The sequence below is a fragment of the Camelina sativa genome, chromosome 11 (assembly GCF_030686135.1).
Source record: "Camelina sativa cultivar CO46 ecotype springtype chromosome 11, ASM3068613v1".
Lineage (NCBI taxonomy): Eukaryota > Viridiplantae > Streptophyta > Magnoliopsida > Brassicales > Brassicaceae > Camelina > Camelina sativa.
This window is the reverse complement of record NC_141890.1, coordinates 4,065,644-4,093,387: the sequence shown is the minus strand read 5'-3', so window position 1 is coordinate 4,093,387 and position 27,744 is coordinate 4,065,644. Positions and strand designations below refer to the sequence as shown.

At 39.1% G+C, this 27,744-nt stretch overlaps 6 protein-coding genes and 1 pseudogene across 13 annotated transcripts; 3 read left to right on the top strand and 4 right to left on the bottom strand.

Moving 5' to 3' along the window:
* Positions 1–770: 770 nt before the first annotated feature.
* Positions 771–1,852, bottom strand: LOC104727616 (uncharacterized protein At4g02000-like; annotated as a pseudogene).
* Positions 1,853–2,169: 317 nt separating this feature from the next.
* On the bottom strand, positions 2,170–3,246 carry LOC109127621 (uncharacterized). The gene has a single exon (XM_019232626.2). It carries the CDS (start codon positions 3,244–3,246, stop codon positions 2,170–2,172), a length of 1,077 nt encoding a protein of 358 aa, XP_019088171.2.
* A 1,825-nt stretch (positions 3,247–5,071) lies between these two features.
* On the top strand, positions 5,072–6,899 carry LOC104721592 (adenine nucleotide transporter BT1, chloroplastic/mitochondrial). Its single transcript, XM_010439613.3, has 3 exons — positions 5,072–5,617; positions 5,849–6,010; positions 6,207–6,899. The coding sequence occupies exons 1-3, from the start codon at positions 5,072–5,074 to the stop codon at positions 6,678–6,680; spliced, it is 1,182 nt and encodes a 393-aa protein (XP_010437915.2). The 3' UTR covers positions 6,681–6,899.
* A 179-nt stretch (positions 6,900–7,078) lies between these two features.
* LOC104727615 (cellulose synthase A catalytic subunit 1 [UDP-forming]) lies at positions 7,079–13,394 on the bottom strand. Its single transcript, XM_087473828.1, has 14 exons — positions 12,766–13,394; positions 11,962–12,157; positions 11,692–11,864; positions 11,398–11,512; positions 11,097–11,286; positions 10,637–10,903; positions 9,968–10,313; positions 9,750–9,887; positions 9,543–9,668; positions 9,179–9,391; positions 8,809–9,073; positions 8,538–8,734; positions 8,106–8,456; positions 7,079–8,005 (listed from the first exon to the last, which is right to left on the bottom strand). Exons 1-14 carry the CDS (start codon positions 12,844–12,846, stop codon positions 7,418–7,420), a joined length of 3,246 nt encoding a protein of 1,081 aa, XP_087329954.1. The 5' UTR covers positions 12,847–13,394; the 3' UTR covers positions 7,079–7,417.
* A 202-nt stretch (positions 13,395–13,596) lies between these two features.
* LOC104721591 (peptidyl-prolyl cis-trans isomerase CYP95) lies at positions 13,597–19,066 on the bottom strand. 4 transcript variants are annotated; one of them, XM_087473829.1, is made up of 15 exons: positions 18,831–18,957; positions 18,129–18,243; positions 17,982–18,036; positions 17,785–17,873; positions 17,620–17,668; positions 17,472–17,496; positions 17,132–17,170; positions 16,768–16,885; positions 16,548–16,675; positions 16,145–16,457; positions 15,796–15,911; positions 15,409–15,544; positions 14,353–15,321; positions 14,200–14,268; positions 13,597–14,057 (listed from the first exon to the last, which is right to left on the bottom strand). In XM_087473829.1, exons 8-15 carry the CDS (start codon positions 16,839–16,841, stop codon positions 13,772–13,774), a joined length of 2,091 nt encoding a protein of 696 aa, XP_087329955.1. In that variant the 5' UTR covers positions 16,842–16,885; positions 17,132–17,170; positions 17,472–17,496; positions 17,620–17,668; positions 17,785–17,873; positions 17,982–18,036; positions 18,129–18,243; positions 18,831–18,957; the 3' UTR covers positions 13,597–13,771. The 4 variants fall into 4 exon arrangements, with proteins under 4 accessions (XP_087329955.1, XP_087329957.1, XP_010437912.2 ...); XM_087473831.1 differs by having other exon boundaries at positions 16,548–16,672; positions 18,831–18,880; XM_010439610.3 differs by lacking the exon at positions 17,620–17,668 and having other exon boundaries at positions 18,831–19,066.
* LOC104721590 (pentatricopeptide repeat-containing protein At4g32430, mitochondrial) lies at positions 18,993–21,696 on the top strand. Of its 2 annotated transcripts, XM_010439609.3 has the most exons (2): positions 18,993–19,460; positions 19,597–21,696. In XM_010439609.3, exons 1-2 carry the CDS (start codon positions 19,366–19,368, stop codon positions 21,395–21,397), a joined length of 1,896 nt encoding a protein of 631 aa, XP_010437911.1. In that variant the 5' UTR covers positions 18,993–19,365; the 3' UTR covers positions 21,398–21,696. The 2 variants fall into 2 exon arrangements, with proteins under 2 accessions (XP_010437911.1, XP_087329958.1); XM_087473832.1 differs by having other exon boundaries at positions 19,103–21,696.
* A 3,001-nt stretch (positions 21,697–24,697) lies between these two features.
* LOC104721588 (uncharacterized) lies at positions 24,698–27,705 on the top strand. Of its 4 annotated transcripts, none has more exons than XR_015571763.1 (6): positions 24,698–24,914; positions 25,314–25,723; positions 25,860–26,588; positions 27,213–27,308; positions 27,390–27,440; positions 27,532–27,705. XR_015571763.1 is itself a non-coding variant. In XM_010439607.3 (4 exons), the coding sequence occupies exons 2-4, from the start codon at positions 25,322–25,324 to the stop codon at positions 26,755–26,757; spliced, it is 1,140 nt and encodes a 379-aa protein (XP_010437909.1). In that variant the 5' UTR covers positions 24,698–24,914; positions 25,314–25,321; the 3' UTR covers positions 26,758–26,830. The 4 variants fall into 4 exon arrangements, 2 of the variants coding, with proteins under 2 accessions (XP_010437909.1, XP_087329952.1); XR_015571764.1 differs by adding an exon at positions 26,749–26,780 and having other exon boundaries at positions 27,390–27,705; XM_010439607.3 differs by lacking the exons at positions 27,213–27,308; positions 27,390–27,440; positions 27,532–27,705 and adding an exon at positions 26,749–26,830.
* Positions 27,706–27,744: the final 39 nt, after the last annotated feature.

Here is a 27,744-nt window from a genome sequence, read left to right as displayed (position 1 = left end):
AATCAACTTTGATTAGCATGCATTTGGTTATGTAACAAAATATACCAGTTTAAGCTTTCGAAGCTAATTTGAAATTGTACACAACAAAATTAAATCGAATAATTTAGCTTTGGTTAAGGTTTTGTTCACATGTGAAAACTGGAAAACCTTGCACGCTTCTTCCACGGCTCTCACATATTCTTCTCGGCAATTATTTCGTGGGTTTTGCATTCCCAGGTTTTATAGATTACAAACAATATGAAATATTATGAATATCATAACAATATCTATAAAATAAGAATTAACTTTTTTTTTTTTACCTGATTTTATATATTACACTACAGCATCAACCATCAGTGGTGAAAACCATGTTGATGAGTCAACGTTTTTACAACACAACTAAAAACAGAGCAACATTAGATTACAAAGCTGGGATGATGGGGAGATAAGCGCAACGCCATATCATGCACAACAAGACCAAAATTGCAATGAAGATCATTGGCTTTGGCCTTAAAGGATTTAACATAAACTTTAGATGTGAAAGTATTGTACTTATCACCCCATCACTATCAAAAAGATTGCAGTTAAAGGTCTTCAGGAATTTTTTCAACGAACTTTCTTTGTCATCTGTTCAGCATACCATAACACCACAAGGTGTACCAAAAGTATCCACTTTCTTGATCTGAAAAGTGAGTTTATTACCTAATTCAAACTAAAAGTTTAAACCAAAAGGTGAAATCTCAGAGACAAAGAAATTGATTCTTCTCTGAGATTCGTTTGTTGATCAGTTATCATGGAGATTCATGTTCAGTCGGATAAAACCTTATTCCAGGATCTTTTCGACGTTGGCGAGTGTTTCTCTCATTTTCTACCTGAACTTGCTTTCCATTCCTACGCTTAGAACACTCTCCCCTTTCAATTTTAGCATTTTCTTTCTCTTTGGTATCTTCTCTCGCCATTGAGGAGACTCCACGAAAGTCTGAGCTTGAAGAAAGACGAGTTCCAAGCGGATAAGCAGCTAAGAACTCCTCCATGTTTGGGCTTGGAGCAGCATGTCTTGGTGGTTGCGAGATAGGAGAGTAAGAGGAAATCTCAGAGCTTGGAGAAGAGTGCTTCTCGTCCAGAAAGCTGTAAATGTTGGAACCCTCACCTTCTTCAAAAACAGGGGTTACTGGAACATTGAGGAAGTCCTCTTGATAAACCGGTGGACAAGATATGGGCAGTGGGAGGAATCATGGATAATGCGAGAACAGTTAGTACAAATCCGCTTAAGTTTTTCATACTCAAAACCTAGCAAGGCTCCTTCTCCTGATTCAAAGCGGACTCTTCTAAAAGAACGCAGACGATCTGTGATTCCTATTGCTATCTTGACTCTTATGAAGGAGATCTGCGAAGTAGTCTCTTCATTGAAATCTAGCTCAACAAACTCTCCAAGAGTTTTGGCAACAAACTTAACTGTTTCTCCTGAAATATAAGGCAGAGGTATACCTTGTATTTAGACCCAGAGATCAATACTAGTGAGAAAATCAAGCTCAGGAAAGTCTTCCCACCTTTGCAAAGCAACAAACCAGTTGTCAACCACCCAAGGTCCCTTTCTTAGAACTGCAAAAAGATCCACCTCTGACCGAAATAAAAACTGGACATAGCTATCATCTAAAACACGTCCATGAACCCGCGAAGCTATACCCCAAAGGTGGGGTAGGGAGAAGATCACACGTCTTAGGTCTTGCTCTCTATTGTTAAGAGGTCTCCCAATCAAGCTAACACGGTTTCTAGCTAATACTCCAGCATAAGTGACATGAGAGATAAATAGTTCTGGATCATCTCGTCCCAAATCCATATATTGCAGGGAGTTCCACAGCTCGTCAGACATAATAAAAGGAAGGAAAGGGAAGGAAAGGAAAAGAAAAGGCTTAATAGAAGTATACGGAAAACTAAGAAGTTAATATATAAGAAGGAAGAGGTTGGAAAAGATTATATAATAGTAAACTTAGAGACGAAAAGATACGGCTCAAAAAGTCAAAGCAGACAAAAAGGAGGGTAAACCAAGGTAAGAGATGATTATCAAAATAATCACCGCTTAGGAATGAGGATTTTTTGTTTTTGTTTTTTATGAAAGGACAAAACATTCACACTAGATAAAACCTTAAAAAGTTATATATATAGAAAACGACGAGAAAGGGATACCGGTTACTGTATATTGCTTGACATCAAGTTGCAGTCCTGTAACAAGCTCTGTTCATGGTCAAAAAGACCAATTAGCCAAGTAGGAGCTCCCCGAGCCACATAAGAAGATATCTGAAGGTCTGAAGTAACACTTTGTGCAACTAATAAGGCTCCATTGTTGCAGTCTGTCAGTTCAAAGAACAGAAACCAGTTTGGTTTATTCTTCGCAACCATAATGAGTGGAGAGATATAAGGAATTAGTGCTGGCCATTGACTAGGATTGTGCATAGCTTTGATAATATCCATAGTAGATGCACAAAAAGTCACATTCTCCAAATGCAAATTTGCCATACTTTCCAATGCCCATTCCCAACTCTTGAGTTTGGCATCAAAAGTCGAAACAACAGATGAATAAGATCCTCGGCTATGAAGTATAACTTTACCATTATGATCTCTTATCACCCACGAAGCACCCGATAAACACAGCCTTTTGGACCAAGAAAAACCAATGTTACATTTTACTTCCCCCTGAGCATGCAGATACCATTTCTCTTGCAACGGTAACAAGGTTTGCTTATGAGAAATATCTTGACTATGCACTGCAGACCATTCTCTAGTGACATCTAAAGCTTTTTGCACAACTACATCCGAAGATAGGGCAAAACCTTCAAAGAGAAGGCTGTTCCTAGTTTTCCATAAGTGCCAAAGAATCCAAGCAAATGCGGACTTAAGCTCATCAATATTATTCCCCATTTGTTTTAAGCTAAAAAGATGGTACATGTTTTCAAAGATCGAATTACCAAAGCCCAAAAACGGAGATGGAATGTTTGATAACGCCCAAACTTGTCTTGCAAAGGGACAGAGGAATAAGATGTGATTAATTGACTCCATCTCTGCATTACAGAACATACAACCATCAAAATTTCTTATTGCTCTTGTTTGCAGTCTTTCAGTCACAACAAGGGAACCATGAAGAGCTTTCCAACGGAAGATTTGAATTTTAGGAGCAGTTTTCACCTTCCAGCAGGCTTTAAAGATTGGATTCAAAGAGGGTTGAGTTTCTGCATCAAACAGAGCATCTTTCTTCTGCTTTCTAAACATCATATCATACCCAGATTTGACTGAGTAGACGCCATTTCTTGTTCCACCCCAGCAAAAAGAATCTTCAAAACCTATTCTAGGCTTTATAGCTTTAATTCGATTAACCTCTGAGTGATGATACAGTGAACGTAAGAGATAATCGTTCCGAACCCCAGTGTTTCAGTTGAAAAGATCAGCAACTCTAAGCTTAATGTTCATTAAAGAGTGTAAGCCAATAGGTCTAGTCGGTCTATTATCAAACAACCAATTGTCAACCCAGACCAACGTGTTTTTACCATTACCAATAACGCTTTTCAGTCATGTGGTAAGTAAATCTTGACCAAAGAGAATACTTCTCCAACCATAAGAAGGATTTCTACCTTTTGTTGCATTTAAAAATTCACCAGTCGCATAATACCTGCTTTTGACAAATCTTGAGAAAAGACAGTCTGTATCATATAGGAGCCTCCAAGCTTGTTTAGGCAAAATCCTGTTATAATTTCATTGGCATAGCTTGATTGAAAATTTCCAAATCCTTGAAACCAAAACCACCAGCTGATTTAGGCAAAATCATCTTCTCATAGCTTGGCCAATGAATTTTCTTCTTATCTTGAGAGTTACTCCACCAATAGTCCATCATTACATAAATCAGTTTCTTAATGATGCCCTTAAGAAGCTTATAACAGGACATTGCATAGACTGGAAAAGCCATAACAATAGATTTTAGAAGAACTTCTTTACCTCCTTGTGATAGATTCTTGGCATACCAACCAGTTAACTTAGATTGAAGTCGATCCTTTATGAACTCCAACAGTTGTTGTTTCGATCCACTCATACATTCAGGAAGGCCTAGATATTTTCCGGTTTCACCCTCTAAACTAATCCCCAGTTTCTCTTTTATCCAGTTTCCATCAAGATTGTTTGATTTAGTCCCAAAACTAATAGCTGACTTTTCCTTATTAATCTTTTGACCAGACATCCATTTATACTTCTGTAAGCAGTTCTTCATCTCTGCACACTGTAATCTATTTGCTTTGCAGATAAATAGACTATCATCAGCAAACAAAAGATGATTAATTTCTGGACCAGAGTGGTGAAATTGAATACTAGTGATACGATCTCCCTTTGCAGCTTGATTGAAAAGATGTATCAAAGCTTCAGTGTATAACACAAAAAGGAAAGGGAAAGAGGATCTCCCTGTCTAATTCCTCTTTCAGGTTTGATTAATCCTATTGGTTTTCCATTCACTATCACTGAGTAACTAACAGATGAGACACATCCCATAATCCATAGAATCCACCGATCCTGAAAACCGAGAGCTTGAAGCATAAACTCTTGAGAAATAGTTGGATGCGTGTATAGACTGTGAGCAATTTCATGAACTATGAAGATATTGTCGGATATCAATCTTTCTAACACAAACACAGCTTGAGTTGGAGAGACTATGGTTGGTAAATGCTTTTTCAGTCTATCGACAAGGATCTTTGAAATAAGAATTAACTTATAGTATTAAAAAAGAACAAATAAGAAAATTATCTGAAAAAAGAAACCTAACCGCAGTCTCCGTCCCACCCACTGACTCATCATCTTACCTACCCACCCAGCTCAAAAAGAGCAACCAAATAACAAGAAACTGGTTTAAACCCTAAAATCTCAGCGAAAGAGACGACCCATTGACCGAGTCTGAGAGAGACATAACAGTAACAGATTCGAATCTCTCTCTCTCTCTCTCAGTCTCGGCTTCTACACACGAACTCTCATCACACCCATCTTCGAAATTTCCACTTTTTCCAACAAAGTATCTTCCTTTTCTACGGTTTAGTTTAATCACTAATTGGGTGAGGGTATGGGGAAAACCGGAATCCAGTTGTTCGACGATTCAAGGAATGGGTTTTTCTCAGTTTCCGATTTAGGATTCGATTCGAGCCTTAACAGCTGCTCAAATCACCTCCCAATTGGTGGGTTATTCGCTAGCGTTAACCAAACTAATCCGTTCGCATCCCTCTCGTCTACGGATCCTTCTAACAGAGTCAACAGCTTCTCTACCCAGCTCAATGATCTCTACACCAAGTATATGCCGGGGAAAGAGGAGGAGGAGGTGGAAGTAGTTAATGGTGAGAAGAGGACGAAGAAGAAGAAAGGTGGGCTGAAACTGAAGATAAAGATCGCTAATCCTTCGTTGCGGCGGCTATTGAGCGGAGCCGTGGCTGGAGCTGTATCGAGAACTGTGGTTGCGCCGTTGGAGACAATCAGGACGCATCTAATGGTGGGGAGTGGTGGAAACTCGAGCTCTGAAGTGTTTGGTGAAATCATGAAGCATGAAGGTTGGACTGGTCTCTTCAGAGGCAACTTGGTCAATGTCATTCGTGTCGCACCTGCTCGAGCCGTCGAGGTACCCAAATTTCATTATCAAACCATTATATATATATATATATATGTCTCTTTGTTTAGGAATTGAGATGTATAGATTGAGCAAGTTTCTTACTTTTTATATCTGGTTGACTTCTTTTATCTGTGAAAAGTCTTGTGTTGGTTGAAACTGAACTTTCATTATTAATGATTTTTGAGAAAAAAAAAAAAAAACTGAACTTTTCCAATGTATTTGCAATTCTTGTATGTGCAGCTTTTTGTATTCGAGACTGTGAACAAGAAATTGTCACCGGAACATGGTGAGGAATCGAAAATCCCAATTCCAGCTTCATTACTCGCCGGTGCTTGTGCTGGAGTTAGCCAAACTCTCTTGACATACCCTCTCGAACTAGTCAAGACTCGTCTTACAATTCAGGTTTGCTCCTCACAACGTCTATATATGAACTAATGATTCACTAAACCGTGTTACGTGAGAGATAGTTAAGGCTAATCTCACTTCCGTATGTGAAGGATCATAGAGCATGTAAAGTTCGTTTTGACAAGAATTCACTCAGATAGTTCGCAGTGTATACAGTTATTGCTGAGTAATGGGTCGTCCAAATTTTTTGCAGAGAGGAGTTTACAAGGGGATTCTTGATGCATTTGTTAAAATCATACGCGAGGAAGGACCCACAGAACTCTACAGGGGTCTTGCTCCTAGCCTTATTGGAGTTGTTCCATATGCAGCTACAAATTACTTTGCATATGATTCCTTAAGAAAAGCATACCGGAGTTTTTCAAAGCAGGAGAAGATTGGAAACATTGAGACTCTTTTGATAGGTTCTTTAGCGGGTGCACTATCGAGCACTGCGACTTTCCCTCTTGAAGTGGCCCGGAAGCATATGCAGGTGGGAGCAGTTAGCGGGAGAGTTGTTTACAAGAACATGTTGCACGCTCTGGTGACCATACTTGAGCGAGAAGGTATTCTCGGTTGGTACAAAGGGCTTGGACCAAGTTGCTTGAAGTTGGTTCCTGCTGCTGGAATCTCTTTTATGTGTTATGAAGCTTGCAAGAAGATACTTGTCGAGCAGAACCAAGAAGCCTGATTTTGGAAATTATATGGACTCGCATGGCAAACTTTAGGGGGTTGATCAGAGAAACACATTGTGGATACTAATTGGGTTCATAGTTTTAAATTTATACCACTTGAGATTTCAAAAACTAATGTTGAGGGGATTATAAAGATGCATTCTTTGCTCTTATGTTTTGGATTCTTGATTGATCTGATTCTGTTTCAATTAAGCTAATAAGAGTTTACACAAAAACTTGATTATCCCTCAGACAAACAGAACTTGCTCTAGTTCTCCTATGAAGCAACTATCAGTTCATCTTGCAGACTTCTCTAGTACAATCTCAGTGTAGTAAATTACATTATCTAACATATAAACTCCTGAAAAGAACCTTTTGTATTGAAGTAAAAAGCTTAGCATACAAACTCCCAATATTTTAGACAAATAAAACTCCAATTCCATTGGGACAACAACAAAGCTCCAACATTACAGAAGTGTGAGTCTAACAAGCTTTAAATAAAATAAATATAACAAAGAATAACGAACTTTTGTAGACTATGTATCATTTGGTTTTCCACATCTTTTTTCCCCACTGCGAAAGTTATAAATCACCACAACAGTGTAGGAACAATTCTACAACTCTCTGGCTATTCAGATAAAGCTAAACTTAGACATGGAATCACCACAACAGCCTGGTTCACTGGGTTTTGGGTTTTTGAAATGTTCCATTGCACGTTTTCGATATATGCACACACACGTATATAAATAAGGGTCTAAAAGACACCTCCTTTGCCGTTGAAGTTGTTGGCATTGGGATTGGCGTCGACAAAGGGATTGATCCTGACCCAAAGCAACGAGAAAATGGAGGCAAGAAGAACAGACCAGACAATGACGATGGTTGGTGTTCGGTTCTGTCTTCCCAACAGACCTTTCAAGAAAGGGTAGAGATGGGCAATAACCCATAAGGCGAAGAAGAGCTTCCCGAAAAGGGGACCCCACGATTGGTACCCGCTGTTTACAGCATAAGAGACACCAGCCACAATGCCTATGAGGTTCACAAGTAGGACGGTGGTTGGTGGAATGATAAGAGCTGTCCATTTGAAGATGTAAAGCTCTGCGAAATCCCCATCTTCGTCTGATGCTTTGGATGTGACAGTGAAGTTGGTGTCGATACCAGCAAGAACCTTAAGTAGACCTTGGAAGACTGCAAAAAGATGGGCGGATGTGCCACCGATGACCCAAAACTGCTCGTTCCTCCACCAATCTTCAATGCTCACACCGCTCCATCTCAGCTCCAGGATTCCAGTCACAGCAATTGAGATAAAGAGTAGAATAAACCAAATACTCGCGTAGTTGCTTATCTGCAACAATGTTATTACAGCTTTTAAAAACGAGATGATGAAGATTGAAAAAATGTATTCACAATATTAGAAAATAGGCAGTGTGGTCAGTTTTACGAACCTCGGGTATGATGAATCTGTCGGTGATAAGGCAAAAAGCCGGAAGGATACAATACGCGATAAGAGGGAGGGATGTAATAGGGTAGACGATGGTGTTGATGTAAGCTATTCTCTCCAAGAGTCTCAACCTTCCATGGTAGCCATACCAGATAGGACAATGTCTGCTAAGAAGAATCTCAATAGATCCCAATGCCCATCGAAGAACTTGGTTCAAACGATCAGAAAGATTGATTGGTGCAGATCCCTTGAACGCAGGGCGAGGAGGATTGCAGTAGACTGATATCCAACCGCGGGCATGCATCTTGAACCCAGTAAGAATATCTTCCGTCACGGAACCGTAGATCCAACCAATCTAACAAAAGTGGAAATAAGATGTCATCAAACAGGTAAAAAAGATAACAAAAGAAGTCTGTCGCTGCATTTGAGAACTGACCTCTTTTCCCCATTCAGTCTTGTCCTCGTAACCACAACTGATAACATGAATAGCCTCCTTCAGAAGAGTAGCAGGATTAGTTGTTGGTGGAATGCCGCCTTGTTCCATGAAGGTTGCTGCAATAAATACCGGCGACTGACCAAAACGCTTCTCTACACTCTTCTGGGACATTAGAATAGACCTCTCATCATCATAACCTGCATAAACAAGGATTGTAAGATTTTACATCACATAAAGAAGTGATGTTATTACACTGTAAGCTCAATCAAACCTTCAAAACCCTCATCGATGTCTTCCATATTGAAAAGTGGAGCATTGGAGTCACTTCTGTTGATGCCTCTCTTCTTTTCATAGTTATACTTCTTGTTACTCTTTCCTTTCTTCCTTGAGCCGCAACAGCTCTTCACAATTATATTTGGTTCTAGATCTTCCTCCGTCAAAACAGGATCATACCCATATAGAGCCTGTCTATTAAAACAACAACCAGTACCCACATATACTGGACCTTGGATACCATCCAACCCCTTCATGTTAATCTGCCCAAGATAACAAATATCCGAGTCAGCCCACAGCAGAAACGAGTAAACCCTACAAAAATATGAACATAAGACAGTGTGTAGGAATGGGGGAGTGAAGCTCACATCAAAGAAGACAATATTCCTGTTGGCATATCGATCGTGGAAATCAATACCGTCGAAACGTTGTGGAAACTGGACATAGCAGCACTTCTTACCAATAGCAGGGTCCATCATGAAACACATAGCTTCTTTAATAGCCTTGCTGTTGTTGAAGTAATGATCACAATCCACATTCAAAAGATATGCTCCATTGGTAAGAACAGCAGAAACACGAATCTGTCAATGTAAAGAGATGCTAGATTAGTAGATAGCACATTTACTACTAGAAAAAGAGAATGTGACGCAACAACTAGACAAGAGAAAATTTCCTAGGTAGCGAACAAGAAAAAAATCGAGGACACAATAGGAGTTTGAAGGTTTAACAAACCAAAGCATTCATAGCTCCAGCTTTTTTGTGGTGTTGAAATCCAGGCCGCTTTTCACGAGAAACATAGATGAGTCTAGGCAGCTCATTTCCATCGGTATCCAGACCCCCACTATGGCCTAAGAACACCTGAATATGAAATAAAACAATGTAAAGTTTTTGCTTTTTCCTTATTCTCGCTCAAATAATTAAGGGATTGCCTCACTGTACCTGAATCATTCCAGGATGATCTCTAGTGTTGTTACCAGGCCAAGGAGTACCATCCTGCATTGTCCAGCCTTCTTCAGGGATTTTCTGTGCTTTGGCAACAAGAGCGTTTATCCTCACCTTAAACTCTTCATACTCTCTCTGTCAATACAAACCAAGGAAAAAGTCAGTAAAGTCTAGTTTGTCAAATGGATGAGAAGCAGGTAGACTTTTCAACTGACCTTCATAGCTCGTCTCTCTTTAACAAAAGAAGGTTGGATCTTGTCCTTCAAGTAATCTATCTTCTGGGCAAAATAAAATTCAGGGGCCCTAGGTTCAATGTTGAATTTCTTGCAAAATGGTACCCATTTCTTTGCAAACTCAGCGGTTTCAGATAGGGATTCGAAGGAAAGCATAGCTGCACCATCATCTGAAACATAGCAAGCTACTTTATCTACCGGATAGTCCACAGCAAGAATCGAGAGAACTGTGTTCGCTGTAACAAGTGGAGGCTCTTTCAATGGGTCCACTGTACTAACAAATACATCAACAGGAACGAGCTGTGATGGTTCACCATCTCGATCATATCTACAATTACAACACCAAAATTAAACCGTCAAATAGAATCAATATGCTAACTAAGCTTTATTCTCAGTAGGAACTTCATTTGACATGCTTCTATCATAATTTAGTCCGAAACTTCACCTTTTAAGTAATTCAGAGAAGATATTCTACTAAATTTCAAGATTTCCAGTCACAACCTTTTTGAAAGATATACATATATCATAATCAATATCCAAATGTAATTGTCTAAAATGAAATTAAATTGTCAAGGAAAAATCAACAACATATCAAGTTAGTACAAAAAAGAGAGAGATAAGAGTAGGGAATTCATAAACTTAAAGACCAACCTTATAGTGAGACGGTCAAGATATGTCTCCCTGTTAATGGGGTACCATTTGGGAAACTGATCAAGAAGCCAAGAAAATGCAAACCAGATCTCACAGATAACCGAGGTCAACCACAAAGGATATGCATTTTTCACAGGGTGAGTTGTACGATATTGCAAGAAGAAACACAAGATGATAAGCCGGAGAATGATCACAACCCGATAAGGGGTTAGGCGAGAAGATGGGATAGGCACCACACGGCTCATAGGAAGCCGTTTATCATCAGCCCTGTACGTACGAGAACCATAATTGAGTGGAAGGAAACCCAAAAAAAACTCAAATATGAATCATAATATAAGAATATAACAAAGCCGATGCTTAATTATTTCAATCAAGACAAAATCATAAATCAAGACTGAATATTAGCAGAGCTTTTTGAGTTGGACAACAAATTTTGTGGTCTAGTAGTACTTCAACTTACATTTGGAGTTCTTCGCCATTGGAACCAGTCCCTTCGATTTCTCCTCCTTTCCCTTCATGGTATTTACCAGTCATCTGTAACATACTCTTCTCCTGCTTCAGCTTCCAGCCTTCAACTCTTTCTTTCCAGTCAACATTTCCAAGCCCATAAGAGTTTAAGTCTTTTGACGGATCCACAATTCTTACAGGGACTGCAATTTTTACCGAGATCTATCAGTTACAGTACGCAAAAATATAAACGTTGTAAAAATAAATAAGAATCACATCAAAACCAAGTGCACAAAGAAAAAATAGATGAATACCAGGTTGCCGTGGGTCAATATATGGAGATGAAATAGCATTCCTGTCAGAAGGACCCAAAGGACCTGATGTAGTTCGCACGGATTGTGTATCAGGCGTGCGAATCTCCCCAGAAACCTGTGTATAGAAAAAAGGTCAAGAATCTATTGAAAAACAGACACAACTAACAATATTAGAAACTTTTCTGATCACATTTAACATTAATGTGAAAAGTAAGTTAAAAATATCCAATTAAACAATTAAAAATAAAAGAAACAAATCAGTCTAGAGTGTAAAGCGAAAATGAAGGTCCCTACCGCATGGCCATGAGTGAGAAGAGGAATTGGTTGAGATTCATGTCTAGAGGAAGAAGAAAACTCTTCGCCATGGCGTTGGTGTCTGGCCTTGTTAGCTCCTTGGGCGTAATTGAACTCATTCTCGATATCATCAACGTCATCCTCATCTTCATCTCCTTCAACACGAGTACTCCCTGCAGCATTTCAAAAAGTTGTTCAAGAAATGAAACAAAACAGAAAATTCATACATAGCAATTGCCGGAAAGAAAGAAAAAAATAAAGACTACTGACCCCTGTGTCGTCTGTATCTAGTCTTGCATTGCGGGCAGCACTGAGTTCCATCTTTCCTCTCGTACTCATAGCAAGGTCGACACACAGGGAAAGCACATTCATTACAAGCGACAAAAACATCCCCAGTTTCAGCTAGTCCAACATCATCACCACAGATCTGACAAATCTGGCCGTTGGTATTCTTCAAAGGTTTGGTCTGCACTTTGACAAAACATTGCATCATTGTTAGTCATTACGGAATAAAAAAAAAAAAAAAAAAAAAACTACCAAAAGAAGATCATCATGGATCTAAAACAAAACAATTAAACAACAACCATCTCTAAATTAAAGCAGATCTGAATTAAGATTAGTCACAGTCATTGCATTATATTATCCCATGCAGAAACTAACGAGATCTAGTGTTGAGCTAAATCTCAATAAGCGAGTAAAGATTTAGCTAAGCGAAGATGACGAATTAAATTCAAAGAATCCTAAACTGAACCCACCGACACTTTCCATAAGAGGTTAAAATAAAGCAAAATTAAAATAGCAGATGCGACATTTAATTGATAGATCACTACTACTAGAATTGAAGAAAGAGCATAAAAGTTTCCAATTTCAGACACTGGATCAACTGACACTAACTAACTCTACACTAAAACTGAAACGAAATCAAAGTGAAAACGAATAAAAAAGATCGGAATCTGAGGTCTAGATGATCCAATTTTGGATCCAAAAGCGACAAGATTTAGAAATAGAAAAATCTGGATGAGAGATCTCAGATGAAGAAACTAAAAAAGAAGCAAAAAAAAGGATGGAACGAACCCCTCCGTCAGATTCATGTCGGATCCGAACAAGCTCGTTTCTCCGGTAGGATCCAGCAACCAAGCCGGAACTGGGCTCCATAGCAGCAGCCACCGACACACAGATGAGAGATTACAAAATTCAATTGGAAAAATTTGTTCGCCGATTCAATACGGCATCTTCGAACAACCCAATCTACTTAAAAAAAAAAAAAAAGAGATGCTCACAGACTATCCTGTGTCACTCTCTCTCTCTCTCTCTTTGATCTCAAGGCTTCTTCTACAAATCCTGATTTGCCTATTTAATCGCAAGAAGAGTGTGTTTTTTCTTCTCTTTTTTTTTTTTTTTACTTAATTAATATTTAAATAATGACAAGTAGAGAAGGTGACGGTAGCCTCTTCCTCTCCCACCGTTTAGCTCGGCTCAGCTCGATTTATGTTATCTCTGACTCTCTCTGCTTTTTGAAGTGAGCCGTTGGCTTCCCCCACTAGACGCGCCAGCTTAGGACGTGACGTGGCAAAATCAGATTAGTACAAGACAAATTATGATTGTTGGATTAACAAAAAAAAAAAAAAAAAAAGAAGAAGCCACGTTGTCGGCTCTGGTAACAGCCTGTTCTTTTTTTTATTTCCCATCACCTGTCGGTGCTCACCAAAAATTAGCTTGTAGTGTGATTAGGTTCTAATTGTTTACTTAACAAGTTACGGGCGAATTTGCAAATCCCATCTTTTGTAATATTGACTTATTATGTTATAATTGAACTTTCAATAAAAAACCATTTAACATTTTATAAATATGCTAATAATATGTCAAAGTTTATTACTGAACCAAAATAAACTCCGCAACGAATAATGGAAGTAAAACATTTGTCGGCAACATATAGATATAACAATATTGGAGCATCATCAAACAAAACACACACGCAGAAGACAATGCATATATGTAAACACAAGTAAACTACTTACGTTCTTTAACATCTCTTCTTGAGTAAAAAGAACAAACACTCGATCGAGGTTCCTTTTATTTATTAATCATAGGCTACTAGTCGCTTTTCCCCACCTGAGCTCCCATCCGAGGATGACGAATCCGACTTCGATGGTGACCTTGCCTTGGATGGTGATCTTGCTTTCCCGGTCCCAATGGGAGATTTTGAATATGATTTTGATCTTGATCTGGATGGACTCGGGCTACGGCTAGCAGATGGTGACCTTCTCTTTCTATAAGGTGGTGAACGACTACGGTTAGGGCTGCGGCTGTACCGCCGGCTGCGATAGCGGGGACCAGGGGATACAGAACGGCTTCTTCTTCTATACCTGAGAATATTTTCGAGTAGTGAAATCAACGACTAATTTTATTTTTATTTAGATCGCCAAATTTAGTCTTCTAATCATGAGACTTTTAGATGTTAAAGATAAACCGAAACAAATGGCTTCTAAGAGGAGGATAAGTAAGTACCTTGGAGGTGTTCTTCGTCTTAGTGGGCTTCTAAACCGTCTTGGTGAAAACCTTCTGTGACTTCGAAATCTACAGAGAAGACATTACAAAAAGAAGGTTCAGCACAGGAGTGTGTAACAGAAAAGGTAATTCTATTGGGTGCAGGCTATCCACCTGTCACGGTCAACTCTATCACTAAAGCGATAAGGAGATCGATCAGGAGATGGACTAGTTCTGTATCTACGGGCGTATGAGAATCTCTGGCTAACTCCTCTCCCTCTCCTGATGCGCCCATCAGGAGAAGCACTTCTTGACAAACTTCTTCTGCGACCAGAAGGAGGAGATCTAGGCCGTGCACTCCTCCTCGCCGGAACTGGACTTCTGCTAATTCTTCTTCTTCCTCTAACAGGACTCCTGCTGATACTTCTCCTGGACAGTCGAACAGGACTCCTACTCACACTCTTCCTAGATAATCGTACTGGACTCCTGCTGATACTTCTCCTGGATGAACGAACCGGACTCCTGCTCACACTCTTCCTAGATGATCGAACTGGACTCCTGCTGACTGATCTCCTAGGTGATCGAACGGGACTCCGGCTTAAGCTTCTTCTAGATAACCGAATAGGACTACGGCTCGGGCTTCTTCTAGATAACCGAATGGGACTCCGGCTTAGGCTTCTTCTAGAAGATCGGGCTGGAGTTCTGATAGGTGATCTTCTTGCTAAGCTTCTTAGTGGGCCCCTCCCAAGGGTCCCATGAGATGCAGATCTTACAGGGCTCCTGCTGTGGCTTCTGGCAATCCTACCTCTCACTGGACTTCTGCTGATCACCCTTTTGGGGACCCTCAGTGGACTTCTGCTTATACTCCTTGACGGACTTCTACTAATATCTCTTCCCCTTTTCATCCGCACCGGACTTCTACTAACACTTTTGGTAGGGCTCCTTCTACCATGTCTGCCTTTCTCGTCACTCCCTGGGCTTTCTCTTTTACAGTTTGTCAAATTCTTCACTTGGCGGCTACCTTTAGCAGGACTTCTGACCCCATTCCGTCTAGGACTTAAACTCGGGCTCTTACTCTGACTCCTCCGAGGACTAATACTCATGCTCCTACTCACTGTCCTCTTAGGACTCAAGCTCCGGCTCCTGCACATCAACTTTTAATAAGATCCCATATTGATTTAGAGAAAGATAAGCAATTAACTGAGGTAATAGAGAGAATAGAACCAAGACCTAGATTTGCTAGGATGGTCATCGACAATATCAGGTTGCCTATCAGAAATTCCATTGTTTCCCGAGGGCGCTTCACCACCATCCTTGTCAAGCAAATCTGGTCCCTCCCTTTTGTCCAGGTGAAGAGCAAAACTACCTGATTGAATATTGCAGCCAAAAACAGAATGTTAAGTGTATGGAAACATTATTAAACTTACTACAGAAATCGGTACAATAAAATGTCAGCAAAAATATGAACCCGCAGCCGCATGATCAGCACAATGCTTCAACGAAAGGCAAATTGATACTGAAATATTCTATCACATCCATTATTCTTAATTTTGGGTGGACCAATTAAGAAAAAAAATTAACTGCATGAGCCAAAAGTCTTTGAGTTTTAGAGAGTACCTGTTCTACGAGAGACTCTGGGCTTCTTCTTTTTTGCTCCGGTTTCAACATTGGCATCACTAAAACTTGCTTCACTTCCACTATTACTGTCTTCACCTGTAAGATTGTCTAGGGACCTACAAAGTTGCAGAACACAAGTCAATAACTCAGGAGCACAACCATTTAAGCAAACTATTGGTAGGACGCCCTACCAAATTATTACATCCTGGAGGGACAAGACGCTTACATCCTATTGGATTTCAGAAACTTAGTTAAAATGACCAGTAATAACATAGGTTTCTCCTAAGCAGCAACTAGCATTGACACAGATACTATGGCTATAAACAAGTGAAGTGTACAAGACTTCTACCTTCTTGATTTGCGTTTCGATCTCTTAAGCCTTCGCTTTTTCTCATGGCGCTTATCTCTTCTTTTTGACCGTCTGTGTTTCTCTTTCTTAGAACTTCTTCTCCTCTTCTTCTGTCTTTCATGGCTCGAAGAACTAAGGTCGGAAGATATAGACAAATCTGAATCTGACTCACTAACAGATTCTGAGGAATCCGTCTCAGAATCTGAAGAGCTCTCTGACTCAGATAAAGAGTGTCTTCGCCTCTTCTTCCTTCTCTCACGTGAAGATTTCTTGTGCTTTCCCTTTTTCCGACCATCACTATCAATCTTCTTATCTGCATGGACATATCATGCAATGACGTGTATAGGTTATGATTGTGAAATCATGACATATGTAGCAGTAACCAATAGTAGAATATCCGTACCTCCAGAATTTTCTCCACAACGGATTATCTTCACACTGACAGTAGGTTTACCTTCCTCATCACCCGCACGTTCAATTTTTTTTAATACCTCTTTCCCTTGAATAAGCTTTCCAAAAACAACATTACTTCTGGTGAAAATATAAAACAGTCAGAAATAACGCAATGTCCAAAAGAAAAGTCCACAACTTCGGAAATAAGAAAGTAACAATGAGAAGGAAACCTATCAAGCTGCTGATTTGGCCTGAAGGTTAGATGAAAGTGTGATCCAAACTTGTCACGGTCAGCAACAGACATTGATAAAAGACCAGCCTCTTCATGCCTTAGTTTTGGTGACTCATCTGACAACATCAGAAATTGATTTTGCTACTCAGTAACATATTTCAAAAGAACAAGTAAAAGATGTGATCTTAATAAAGAGACAAGCGCTTAATCAGTAAAGCAATGCCTCCAAAATGAAATATTGTTTGTTAATACAATATTAAGAAATGAGATATCACACCGACGACAATAGACTTTCTAGCCTCTTAAATATTGATGGGGTAATTGAAAAGAGATCGCTGATAAAGAGCGCAGTGGTAACCAACCTGGAAATTTTCCGGCATATATGCTTTCCCCAGCAGTACCTGGAAAGTGGATAATATATACAAGTCTGTCAGAGGATAATGAACTTTCTAATGTTCACTGCATAACATATTGGGTACTATCTAATAAATTCGAGAATCCCCATAGGAATCTAGTGAATGCAGTTCCATGCACCCAATAGGTTATCACAGTTTAATGGTATGTTTACATGAATGAAATTTAGTTTTGCCAGCACAGTTAATAAGCCACAAACTGTGTGCCATAGATAGAAGATCAATAAATGTAGCCGATGGCTGTATTTGATATATGTCAGAAGCAAAACTGAACAGTAAGTGTACATACCATCTCGATTCACAAAGTCACCAGCCTGAAAAAAAGAAGCCAAAAAAGGTTGTTAGACTAGTAGCAACCGTGAATTCATTTGTACATAAACTGTACTCTTTGCATGAGGAAGGCCTAACGTTTGAGCATAAACAACTAGTAGTACAACCTTAAAACTATATCACATGAAAAGCAGGTGTGGCGATCAGACCTGTATCCTACAGCATAGAGAACAGCAACGAACTAAAAGACGAGCATCCAACCAATGTTGAGAAAAAACTAAAAGTATAAGACTGAAACGTCATATCAATAATTGAGAAATGCAGATAGAAACCTGTGCTGAGGAACCTTTCAGTATTCTATGGAAAAATGATCCTTTGTAATGCAGAGGTTTTCCACTTCTGGGTCCAATGCCTTTCTCCCCTATACAGATTTTATAAAATAGAAATAAGTGTCAAGGTTAAGGAAAGCCAACAGTCAAATTTATATGCTTGCCCGGAAGCAACAAGCTTAACCGGACAGAAAACAAACCTGTGCATAGTGCACGGAAATTCTCGGATGTTTTGGGAGCGACTTCAGGGAAAAGCTAAAGAAACAAAGTTTATATTATCAACACTTTTGTCTAACCAGGGAAACACACAAGAAAGTGAACATTAATATAGCCAAAAACTATGGTACCTCAAAAACCATAGTCTCAGCTGGATCTCCATCAATGGATACATCCATAAAAACTTGCGGATTCTTCTTTTTTGCCATGTTATTGGGAATTTCTCAAGCTTTATGAAGTTATGCCCTGAAAAAGAAAACACAGACACAAAAGAGACTCAGAATATTAAATAGTCATGAAGAATACTGCTTAACAAAACCAGCAGAAGAAAGATCATTAGGCAAATAGTTTCCCCTTCTTCGAAGACAGACAATTTATAGCACTGAAAAAACCTAAAACCCACACAACAACTGGCCGCAAATCAGTAAAACCAACTCTAAAGTCAGTGCCTAATGACCGGAAAGTTATAAAAAGTCATAAGCCCATCAACTAATGACAATGCCGTTGCAGAAACGAGATTTTCATGAGCTCAACAATGAGAACATAGATAATAATTCGTCAAGCAATCCATCCAAAATTACAAGTTCTACAACAAACCCATGACCACAAACTACTCAGAACTAACACAGACCTTAACGTTTCAAGAAAAAGAAACTCGTAAGCCATCTCGAATACACTAAAACGATCATATCAGTGAAGAAACGTGCAAATTCTAAAGAACACATTAGAGAAACGTATACTTTTGACATCAAAATTCCAGCTAGAGACTGCAAAATCGGAGAAATACGAAGAGCAACGAAGACGACTCAGGGCGTGAATCGCTAGGGTTTTACCTGAGAAATACGCACGGAGAACCACAGGATGATAATGACTGAGCTGGGAGACCAAAAAAAAACCTAGCCGATGCTTTAAAAAGAACAAACTCCAGCTTCTCCGTATTGCCCTCTAACTCAATCGTTATTTACAAGTTTGCCCTCAGAAACAAACTCTACTTTGCTCTGAAAGTCTCTGTTCATCACCGTGGCTCTAACCTCTCTTCTTCTCCGATATTATTACTTCAGTGGTAGTTAAAAAACAAGGATCCAACTAGTTTTGCTTGCTTCTCATGACCCTTCTGAGTTATCTACACTGTAATCGCTCAAAATCGTTACTTTTTCACAAATTTTACTCTCCTTATAGAATTGCCCACAAGTTGTTCGATGGAAGTTCCCAAAGATATGCGACAACTTCCATTAACCGTACAATCAGTGATTCCTTACGGAGAAACTCTCCGGCACAAGCTCTTGCGATCTTCAAGGAAAATTTCCAGCTGGGTTTTCGTGGTCGCAATGTTATGGACGAGGTCACTGTATGTCTTGCGCTTAAAGCATGTCGTGGAGACTTGAAACGCGGTTGTCAAATCCACGGGTTCTCCACAACTTCTGGGTTTACTTCCTTTGTCTGTGTTCCAAACGCTTTAATGGGTATGTACCGTAAAGCTGGTAGATTTGACAATGCCTTATGCATATTTGAGAATCTAGTTGACCCTGATGTTGTTTCTTGGAACACTATACTCTCTGGGTTTGATGACTATCACGTTGCTCTGAATTTTGTTGTTAGGATGAAATCAAATGGAGTTGTTTTCGATGCATTCACTTATTCCACTGCTCTTAGCTACTGTGTTGGCTCTGAAGGCTTTTGTTTAGGGTTGCAGTTGCAATCTACTGTGGTGAGATCCGGATTAGAGTCTGATCTTGTTGTTGGAAACTCCTTTATTACAATGTATTCACGGTCTGGGAGTTTCAGAGGAGCTCGGAGAGTTTTTGATGAAATGCCACTTAAGGATATGATTTCATGGAACTCTTTATTGTCAGGACTTTCTCAAGGTGGCAGTTTCGGGGTTGAGGCAGTGACTGTGTTTAGGGAAATGATGCGAGAAGGTGTGGAGCTTGATCATGTGTCTTTTACTAGCGTGATTACAACTTGTTGTCACGAAACTGACCTGAAGCTGGCCAGGCAAATCCATGGTTTGTGCATAAAAAGAGGTTATGAAACACTTGTGGAAGTTGGTAATATTTTGATGTCAAGGTACTCTATGTGTGGGGTTTTAGAAGCTGTGAAGTCAGTGTTTTACCAAATGACTGAGCGTAATGTTGTCTCTTGGACAACGATGATTTCCGCGAATAAAGATGATGCTGTGTCCATCTTTCATAAGATGCGGTTAGATGGAGTTTACCCAAACGAGGTCACATTTGTTGGATTGATCAATGCCTTGAAGTGCAATGAGCAAATCAAAGAAGGGCTTCAAGTTCATGGGCTATGCATCAAGACTGGTTTTGTTTCAGAACCATCTGTAGGCAACAGTTTCATCACCATGTATGCCAAGTTTGATGCTTTGGAAGATGCCAAAAAGGCTTTTGATGATATAACTTTTCGGGAGATTATTTCCTGGAATGCTATGATATCTGGATTTGCCCAGAATGGATTCTCACATGAAGCTCTCAAGATGTTCTTATTAGCAGCAGCAGAAACAATGCCAAATGAATACACTTTCGGAAGTGTCTTGAATGCAATAGCTTTTGCAGAGGATATATCTGTAAAGCACGGTCAGCGTTGCCATGCTCATTTACTGAAATTGGGTTTAAATAGTTGTCCTGTTGTGTCAAGCGCGCTTCTTGATATGTACGCCAAGCGTGGGAACATCAATGAATCTGAGAAAGTCTTTAACGAGATGTCTCAAAGGAACCAATTTGTTTGGACATCGATAATATCAGCCTATTCAAGCCACGGTGATTTTGATTCCGTGATGAACTTGTTCCACCAGATGAGAAAAGAAAATGTAGCACCAGACCTAATCACTTTTCTCTCCGTGTTAACAGCTTGTAACAGAAAAGGTATGGTAGACAAAGGCTATGAGATTTTCAACATGATGATCCAAGACTACAATCTGGAGCCGTGTCATGAGCATTACTCATGTATGGTTGATTTGCTTGGCCGAGCTGGGAGATTAAAAGAAGCAGAAGAGCTTATGAGTGAGGTTCCTGGAGGACCAGGAGAGTCGATGTTGCAGAGCATGCTCGGGTCTTGTAGGCTGCACGGGAATGTTACAATGGGAGCAAAAGTGGCTGAGCTTGCAATGAAGATGAAACCGGAATTGTCGGGTTCTTACGTTCAGATGTATAACATCTATGCAGAGAGAGAACAGTGGGATAAAGCTGCAGAAATTAGGAAAGCGATGAGGAAGAAAAATGTGAGTAAAGAAGCTGGATTCAGTTGGATCGATGTTGGTGACACTGAAGGGTCTTTAACGATGCAAGGTTTCTCTTCAGGTGATAAGTCTCACCCGAAATCTGATGAGATTTATAGTATGGTTGGAATTATTGGATTGGAGATGAATTTAGAGGTCAAGGTTGCAGTTTAGGTCTCTTATTCGTAGTTCTATAATGTTGTAGTAATAGATCAAGATTAGAAATGTTAGCTATAGATTTATATGAACTCACTTAGAAATGTTTGCACGTTGCACCTACATGCACATTGGTTTTGTAAGGACCATGATAAACTGGTTTAGCATGGTTCTCTGATTTTGACCTCATTGACCGGTTTGATTGATTAGTGGAACACTGTCTTGTATGATATTCGATGGCCGAACAAATAAGTTGTGTTTGGGCTTTCTAGAGGGACATCAAAATAGTGTAACGATCTTTCAGATCATTTGTCCTTTACCTTTTGCTAGACTTGACTATTTCAATACGGGTTACCCGGCAGTATGTACACCCGAATCCGACAATAGCTAAATCCATACCAAACGACTTGTCGTAGTTATTTTATACCAAACGAGTTTTACCAAGTCAGTAATTAGCCCTTTGACATAGGAATTATACTTTAGTTAATTAATACATTGACTTTTTATATGCTATTATCCAATGCTACACTCAAAATAGACGAGTCTAACTTTTGCCATCTATCTATATAGTAGATACATCTTCTAAAACTAGCTCAACCATAAAATGGTTATTTTTGTATGAACATCTTTAGGATATAAGAAGAAGTGGACAAACTAATGTTTAGGTGAAATAAAAATAGAAAACACTCGGGCAAAAATCAATGTACTTGTTATTTTTTTTTTTTTTTTGACAACAGCTTACAATATTGACTCAAACAAGCCAATGTGAAGGAAAATTGTTAACAAAGGTAACTAAATGCGGAACTGAACGAACACGTCGAGCCAAATTATCCGCTTTATCATTCTGAATGCGAGAGACATAGACTAAAGAAAATGAAGTAAACTCCTCTCTATCCGCTTGTATGGCTTGTATGTCCTCCAAATAAGGTATGAAAGTTGGTCACTCGGAAGGCGAAGACACCATCTTCACCAGGTCAGAGCAATCAGTGAGAAAAACGACAGATTGATTGTCTGCTCCAATCATACATCGCATTGCCTAGATAAGGGCCTCGATCTCCACATGAAGAGGGGAGAGACTTCGACGAAGATTAGATGCTCCCATAGTGGTTTCGTCCCCCTGGGCGAAACACAGAACCATCCTCTACCGGCGAACTGGTCCGTCGCTTTCCATGAACCATCCACAAAGCATAGAAAGCTCGAGGTTGGCCGAGAAAACCTTGGAACTCTGATGCCTCCATCAGAAGATATACCCAAAAAAGGGTGATCCACCTCTTGTCCTACAACCTCTGTCTGAGCCAGAGACCAAGCGTTAGCCTCATCCTCCGCTAACCGCAGTATTGCTACTGGGTTGGAATCCAAGTTGCTAAAAAGTTTATCATTACGTGCTTTCCAAATATACCACATAATCCATGGGAATCTATCCTGCAAAGGAACGTCCTTGAAACGCCAAAAACGAAAATCCATATTTGTGAAAATCGATTCCAACGGGAAAGCACCCTGTACCGTCGGAAACTGTGATAGAGCCCAGACCTGTCTGGCTGGCGGGCACTCAAAAAGAGTATGATTTATCGTCTCTTCCTCATATCCACAAAGACCACACCCTGAATCACAATTTATTCCACGTTTCCGTAAGTTAGTTGTAACTGCCACACAACCCGAAATCACTTGCCACATAAAATGACGAAGTTTTGGCGGGCACCGGATTTTCCACACAAAAGCCTGAAGAGGTACATAGTTCGGCCCGACCACCGACGGAGCAGCCGAAACCGCGGTGTAAGACCGAAGGAGATGGTACCCTGACTTAACCGTATAGTTTCCTGACTTTGTAAAATGCCAACCTAACGAATCCGGTTTATCGGGTAACCGCAACAGTAAGGCATAAATCAAAGCAACATCTTCCAGTATAAAAGTAGCCGAAAGGAGAGTCATGTCCCAGGAATTAGAATTCCTGTCAATAAGGTTTTGAACGGAAAGCAGAGGGTCAGACAACAACCCTGTGCCTATAACTGGTCTTCAAATTATTGAAATATTTGTTAGGTTCGAATTTGGTTGGTATTATTCCCAAACCAAAGGCTTTATACAACATAAAATTTAAAAATACTCCAAAAAGTTAGTAAGAACAAAAAAAACAATTGGGTTACAAATTTCTCATTCATGAGCCATTTCAAGTCCGCAGACTTTGTATTCTTTTTTTTAACGAACTCAACTCAAGAAAAGAGAATATGATGGCTTTAAGGTACGAGTTTGGTGTTGTACTCTTACTCACGTCTCTTTACATTTATCATTGTTTTTAGATTATATTATGAACAAATTAAAATAATATTTTTTAGAATTAAGTAACTTTGAAATTATTCTTAAGCAACTTAAAAAGAGAGAGATGAGGAGAATGTTTACGTCGTCGATAACCTCCTATTGCGGATATTCCCAAACACGTTACCCCACTTGAGAAGCTTGTTTACACTTTCCCTTCCAATATACATTTTCTAATAAAACGCTTTTGTTTTCCCAAATGTATGACTCTATCAAGTGAAAAGTCTTATAATACAAGCTGATCATAATTGACGACAAAATACAACAACAACCAAAAAAAAATATAACAAAACAGAATGAAATAATAATAAAGACTCATATTTTATAAACATAGATAGCTTTTACCAAGTTTCAAACTAAAAATCTAGAATAGAAGACTCCGATGGTTGGTTGAACTTTCAAACTAAACCACCACAGCTTAACAACGTCTTTCTATGTAGTTTCTTTATAAATCGAAGATAATTAATTAATAATAATACTACCTAATTATTTACCAAACAACTAATGTCTAAGCACACATCCAGCAAACAAACAAACAAAAAAAAACCCTGCATGTTGACATTTTTGTATTCAAGGGATTAGATGAATCAAAGGTTTCCCTTAGTTTCAGATAATTTTAATCAATTAGAATTAAAGGCTACAAAATAGCTTTTGATAATAGTGTTATATTGTAAAAATTCCATAAGGTGGACAAATATATTAATTGCGTAACCAAAGGAGATAGACTTGAGTGCACTACTACTATACATATATCAATTTTTCTGCAGAATGAAAATAACTGTAAAATTATAAAAATTAATTCGTTAAAGCTTATAAAAATTAAAGGACGTATCTGTATTATCAAAGCTTTAAAATTACAATTAACGCGCGTGTCCACGCTATAAGCAAGCGAGTTATATTAATCTTTTACAAATCGAACCGTAATTAAGATTATGGGTTGTCTCACTATTTCTGGTTTAAAAGATTTTAACTTAAATCCCACGTCAAAAAATTAAATTATACAGTAACAATTTATTATTTATTAAAAAAAAAAAAAAAAAAAAAACGAAATATATAAATTTTCTTAACGCCCAAATTTGTTTTCACATATCTCCATTACCCGAAACCCTAATCCCCCAATTTCTCTTCCAATTTGTTTCGATCACGATCTCTGAGAAAATCAATCAAGAGAGCAATTCAAAAGCTTCACGGTGGAGATCAAATTCTCATTCAGACATTACAGAAGGTAATCTCTTTGTTCAATTTTTCTCTCTCTCTTTTTTTCTTTTCCTGGTTGATTTTTTTTTTGATGTTGCTTCTGTTCATCCTTTGATCTTCCCAAACAAACAAAACTGGATCGCTGTTTTTTTTTTTTGATTTTATGATTTTTTGTTATATGTTTTGAAATAAATTTTGGATTAATCTTGCTTAGATTATATCTCCTGTGAATGATCGCGTTTATGTTTGTTCTTTACGACTAATTTTTATTGATTTTGTTGAAGCTTCTTACGATCTGTGTTCCTGTGTTTATAAATTAGCGGAGTTTATTTGAAATATGTCTTTTAAGATTGTATCTTCTGTTTTGGTTGTTTGGTAGTCTGAGATCGCAGCGCTAATATATGGAGTTCTTTTGTTCTTGTTGCAGGTATTATCATGAGATTCAGAAAAGGAAGTCGAGTTGAGGTGTTTACAAACAAAGAAGCACCTTATGGTGCGTGGCGTTGTGCTGAGATTATTTCGGGTAATGGACATACCTACAATGTTAGATATTGCTCTTTCCAACTTGAACACGAGGAGGATACCGTGACGGTGAGAGTTCCCAGGAAGATCATTAGGCCGTGTCCTCCGCATGTGGATGTTCACAGATGGGAGACTGGTGAACTGGTGGAAGTTCTTGATAACCATTCGTGGAAAGCTGCCACTGTTCGAGAGGAGTTATGTGGAAACTACTATTTGGTTCGGTTACTTGGGACTCCAGCCGAATTTACATTTCATCAAGTTAACCTCAGGGTCCGACAGTCGTGGCAAGATGAGACATGGGTTGCAATCGGAAAGGTAATTGCTTTTATAGATATTTTGCTTTCACTTCCAAATTTGCATAGTCCCGTTATGATATTGTTTGTTTGAAATATTTTCAACTAGTCTGCTAATGAACACGTTGACTAACTGGCTTTGTATTTCATTTTCTCAGATATCAGGTTCTGTGAAGTCATCCACACTGACTGGATCAGACGTACATCAGAAGCTACAGCCCCATACGAACAGCAAACTCGTCCATGAGCCAAGTGTTGTCTCTGCTAGAGTATTGAAGAGGCCGTCACCCTACAACTGGTCTGAATGTGCTGAATCATGCACAGGAAAACCTAAGAAGATACGATCATTGGAAAAAGAGGGACAGAAGCACCGATTTTCTGCCTCATCACTGCAAAAGGTAGATGCTTTTGCTTGCCGACCTGAAAGTAGGGGTGGTAAATCTCACGTGCAAGCTTCATTTAACAACCACAAAACTGGTTGCAGTCAAATCGTCAGGGTAAGATCAAAAGGGTTTAGTGAGAGTGTTCGTGCAGGAAGCTTAGACGCTGATGGTTATTCTGATAGTGATGCATGCTCGGTTGGTAGTTGTAGTGCTACTAGTTATGATGAGAGTAATATGCCACCTTGTATGCTAGATGACTCTAGTAACCAATCAGACTCATGTAGCAGCGATGCTGAATCTTCTTGTGGCCTCGAGGAAGAAGCAAGGAGGACACTTTCATCAGCTCGTGATGGAGCAGGAAGGTCCTGTAGGTCTGAACTATATACTTACCGCAGTACTTTGGGGGAATTATTTTCTTCTGGTCCCCTAAGTTGGGAGCAAGAAGTGTCGTTAACTGATCTTCGTCTTTCTCTTAATATATCAGATGATGAACATTTGATGGAGGTAAGAAACTTGATATCTACTGGTACCCGCAGTCAATTTTGTTAGTATCAATCAGAATCCATTTTTTTCTTTTTGATTCTTATGGTCAAGTCTGATCTACTTGTCTTGGACATACTTTCCTGCAATGTGGAATCAACTGTCATATATTGTTCTTTTCCAGTGGATTTGAAGTGTATAGACAGCAGAATACAAGTATGTATGAAAACTCTCATTAGAATGAAAATTTCCGAGGTTCATTTCTATTGCTTTGTCAGATTTCCCTTAGTTTCCTTTATTGTAATTCCTGAAGGAAGTTAAAGCACAATTCATGTATTCATACTCTGAGATGTCATATTTTGAAGGGCTGTTTATATGGTACTGTCTTCTGTATATAAGTTCTGTAATATTTATTTTTACTTTGATTTTATGTTACTCGTCTCGTGTTGACTTGGCATACTTTTGTGTTAAGATGGGTCAATAGTGTCAGAAACAGTATTATGTGGATTTTGCTTCAGTGCAATATGAAGTCTGAATGTCTGATCTGTTGAGTGCTCCTACATGTAGCTCTATGAAATGTGTTGCATAAAGGTGTGAGTTTCCTAGTCATCCCTCTGGACATTATTGATTCCCCCCTGCATTTTTCAGGAACAGTGTTGCCTTGTTCGGGGCATGCAGATCTTTTGCTTCTAGAGGTTAACTCTGATGCTGGGGTTTACAACTTCACCCGTGGCCATCTGAATGGTGCAATACCGTGCTTGTCCATCCTCAAAACATAACTGACTATTTATGCTGTTTTTATCTTGATATTGTGGCTTGTTTCAGGTGTCCTGGAGTCGCTTTGTCCACAGGGCTTGAAAGCTATGCTTTAAGCAGGTTTCTTAGATATGTTTTACACTCTGGTTGGTAATTTTGCTGATAACATTTCGAGATCGAGTAGTTTCTCATTTCTCTTTACACTTTACAGTTCACTCGGTATATTTTGCGGTGCTCGTTTTTGTGGTATTGTGTCTGCTCTGCTCTTGTTACTTCATTAGAACTGCATGATGTAGATCAGTAGATCCTACGATGTTTAATTTTTACTAGCTTTGTAAGTTAATTCTGATATATAGATTTAGAACAAACTGGTGGTCCAGTTACACTGGTTCTGTTTTCGGTGGTCTTTTCCAAAGGCATAGTC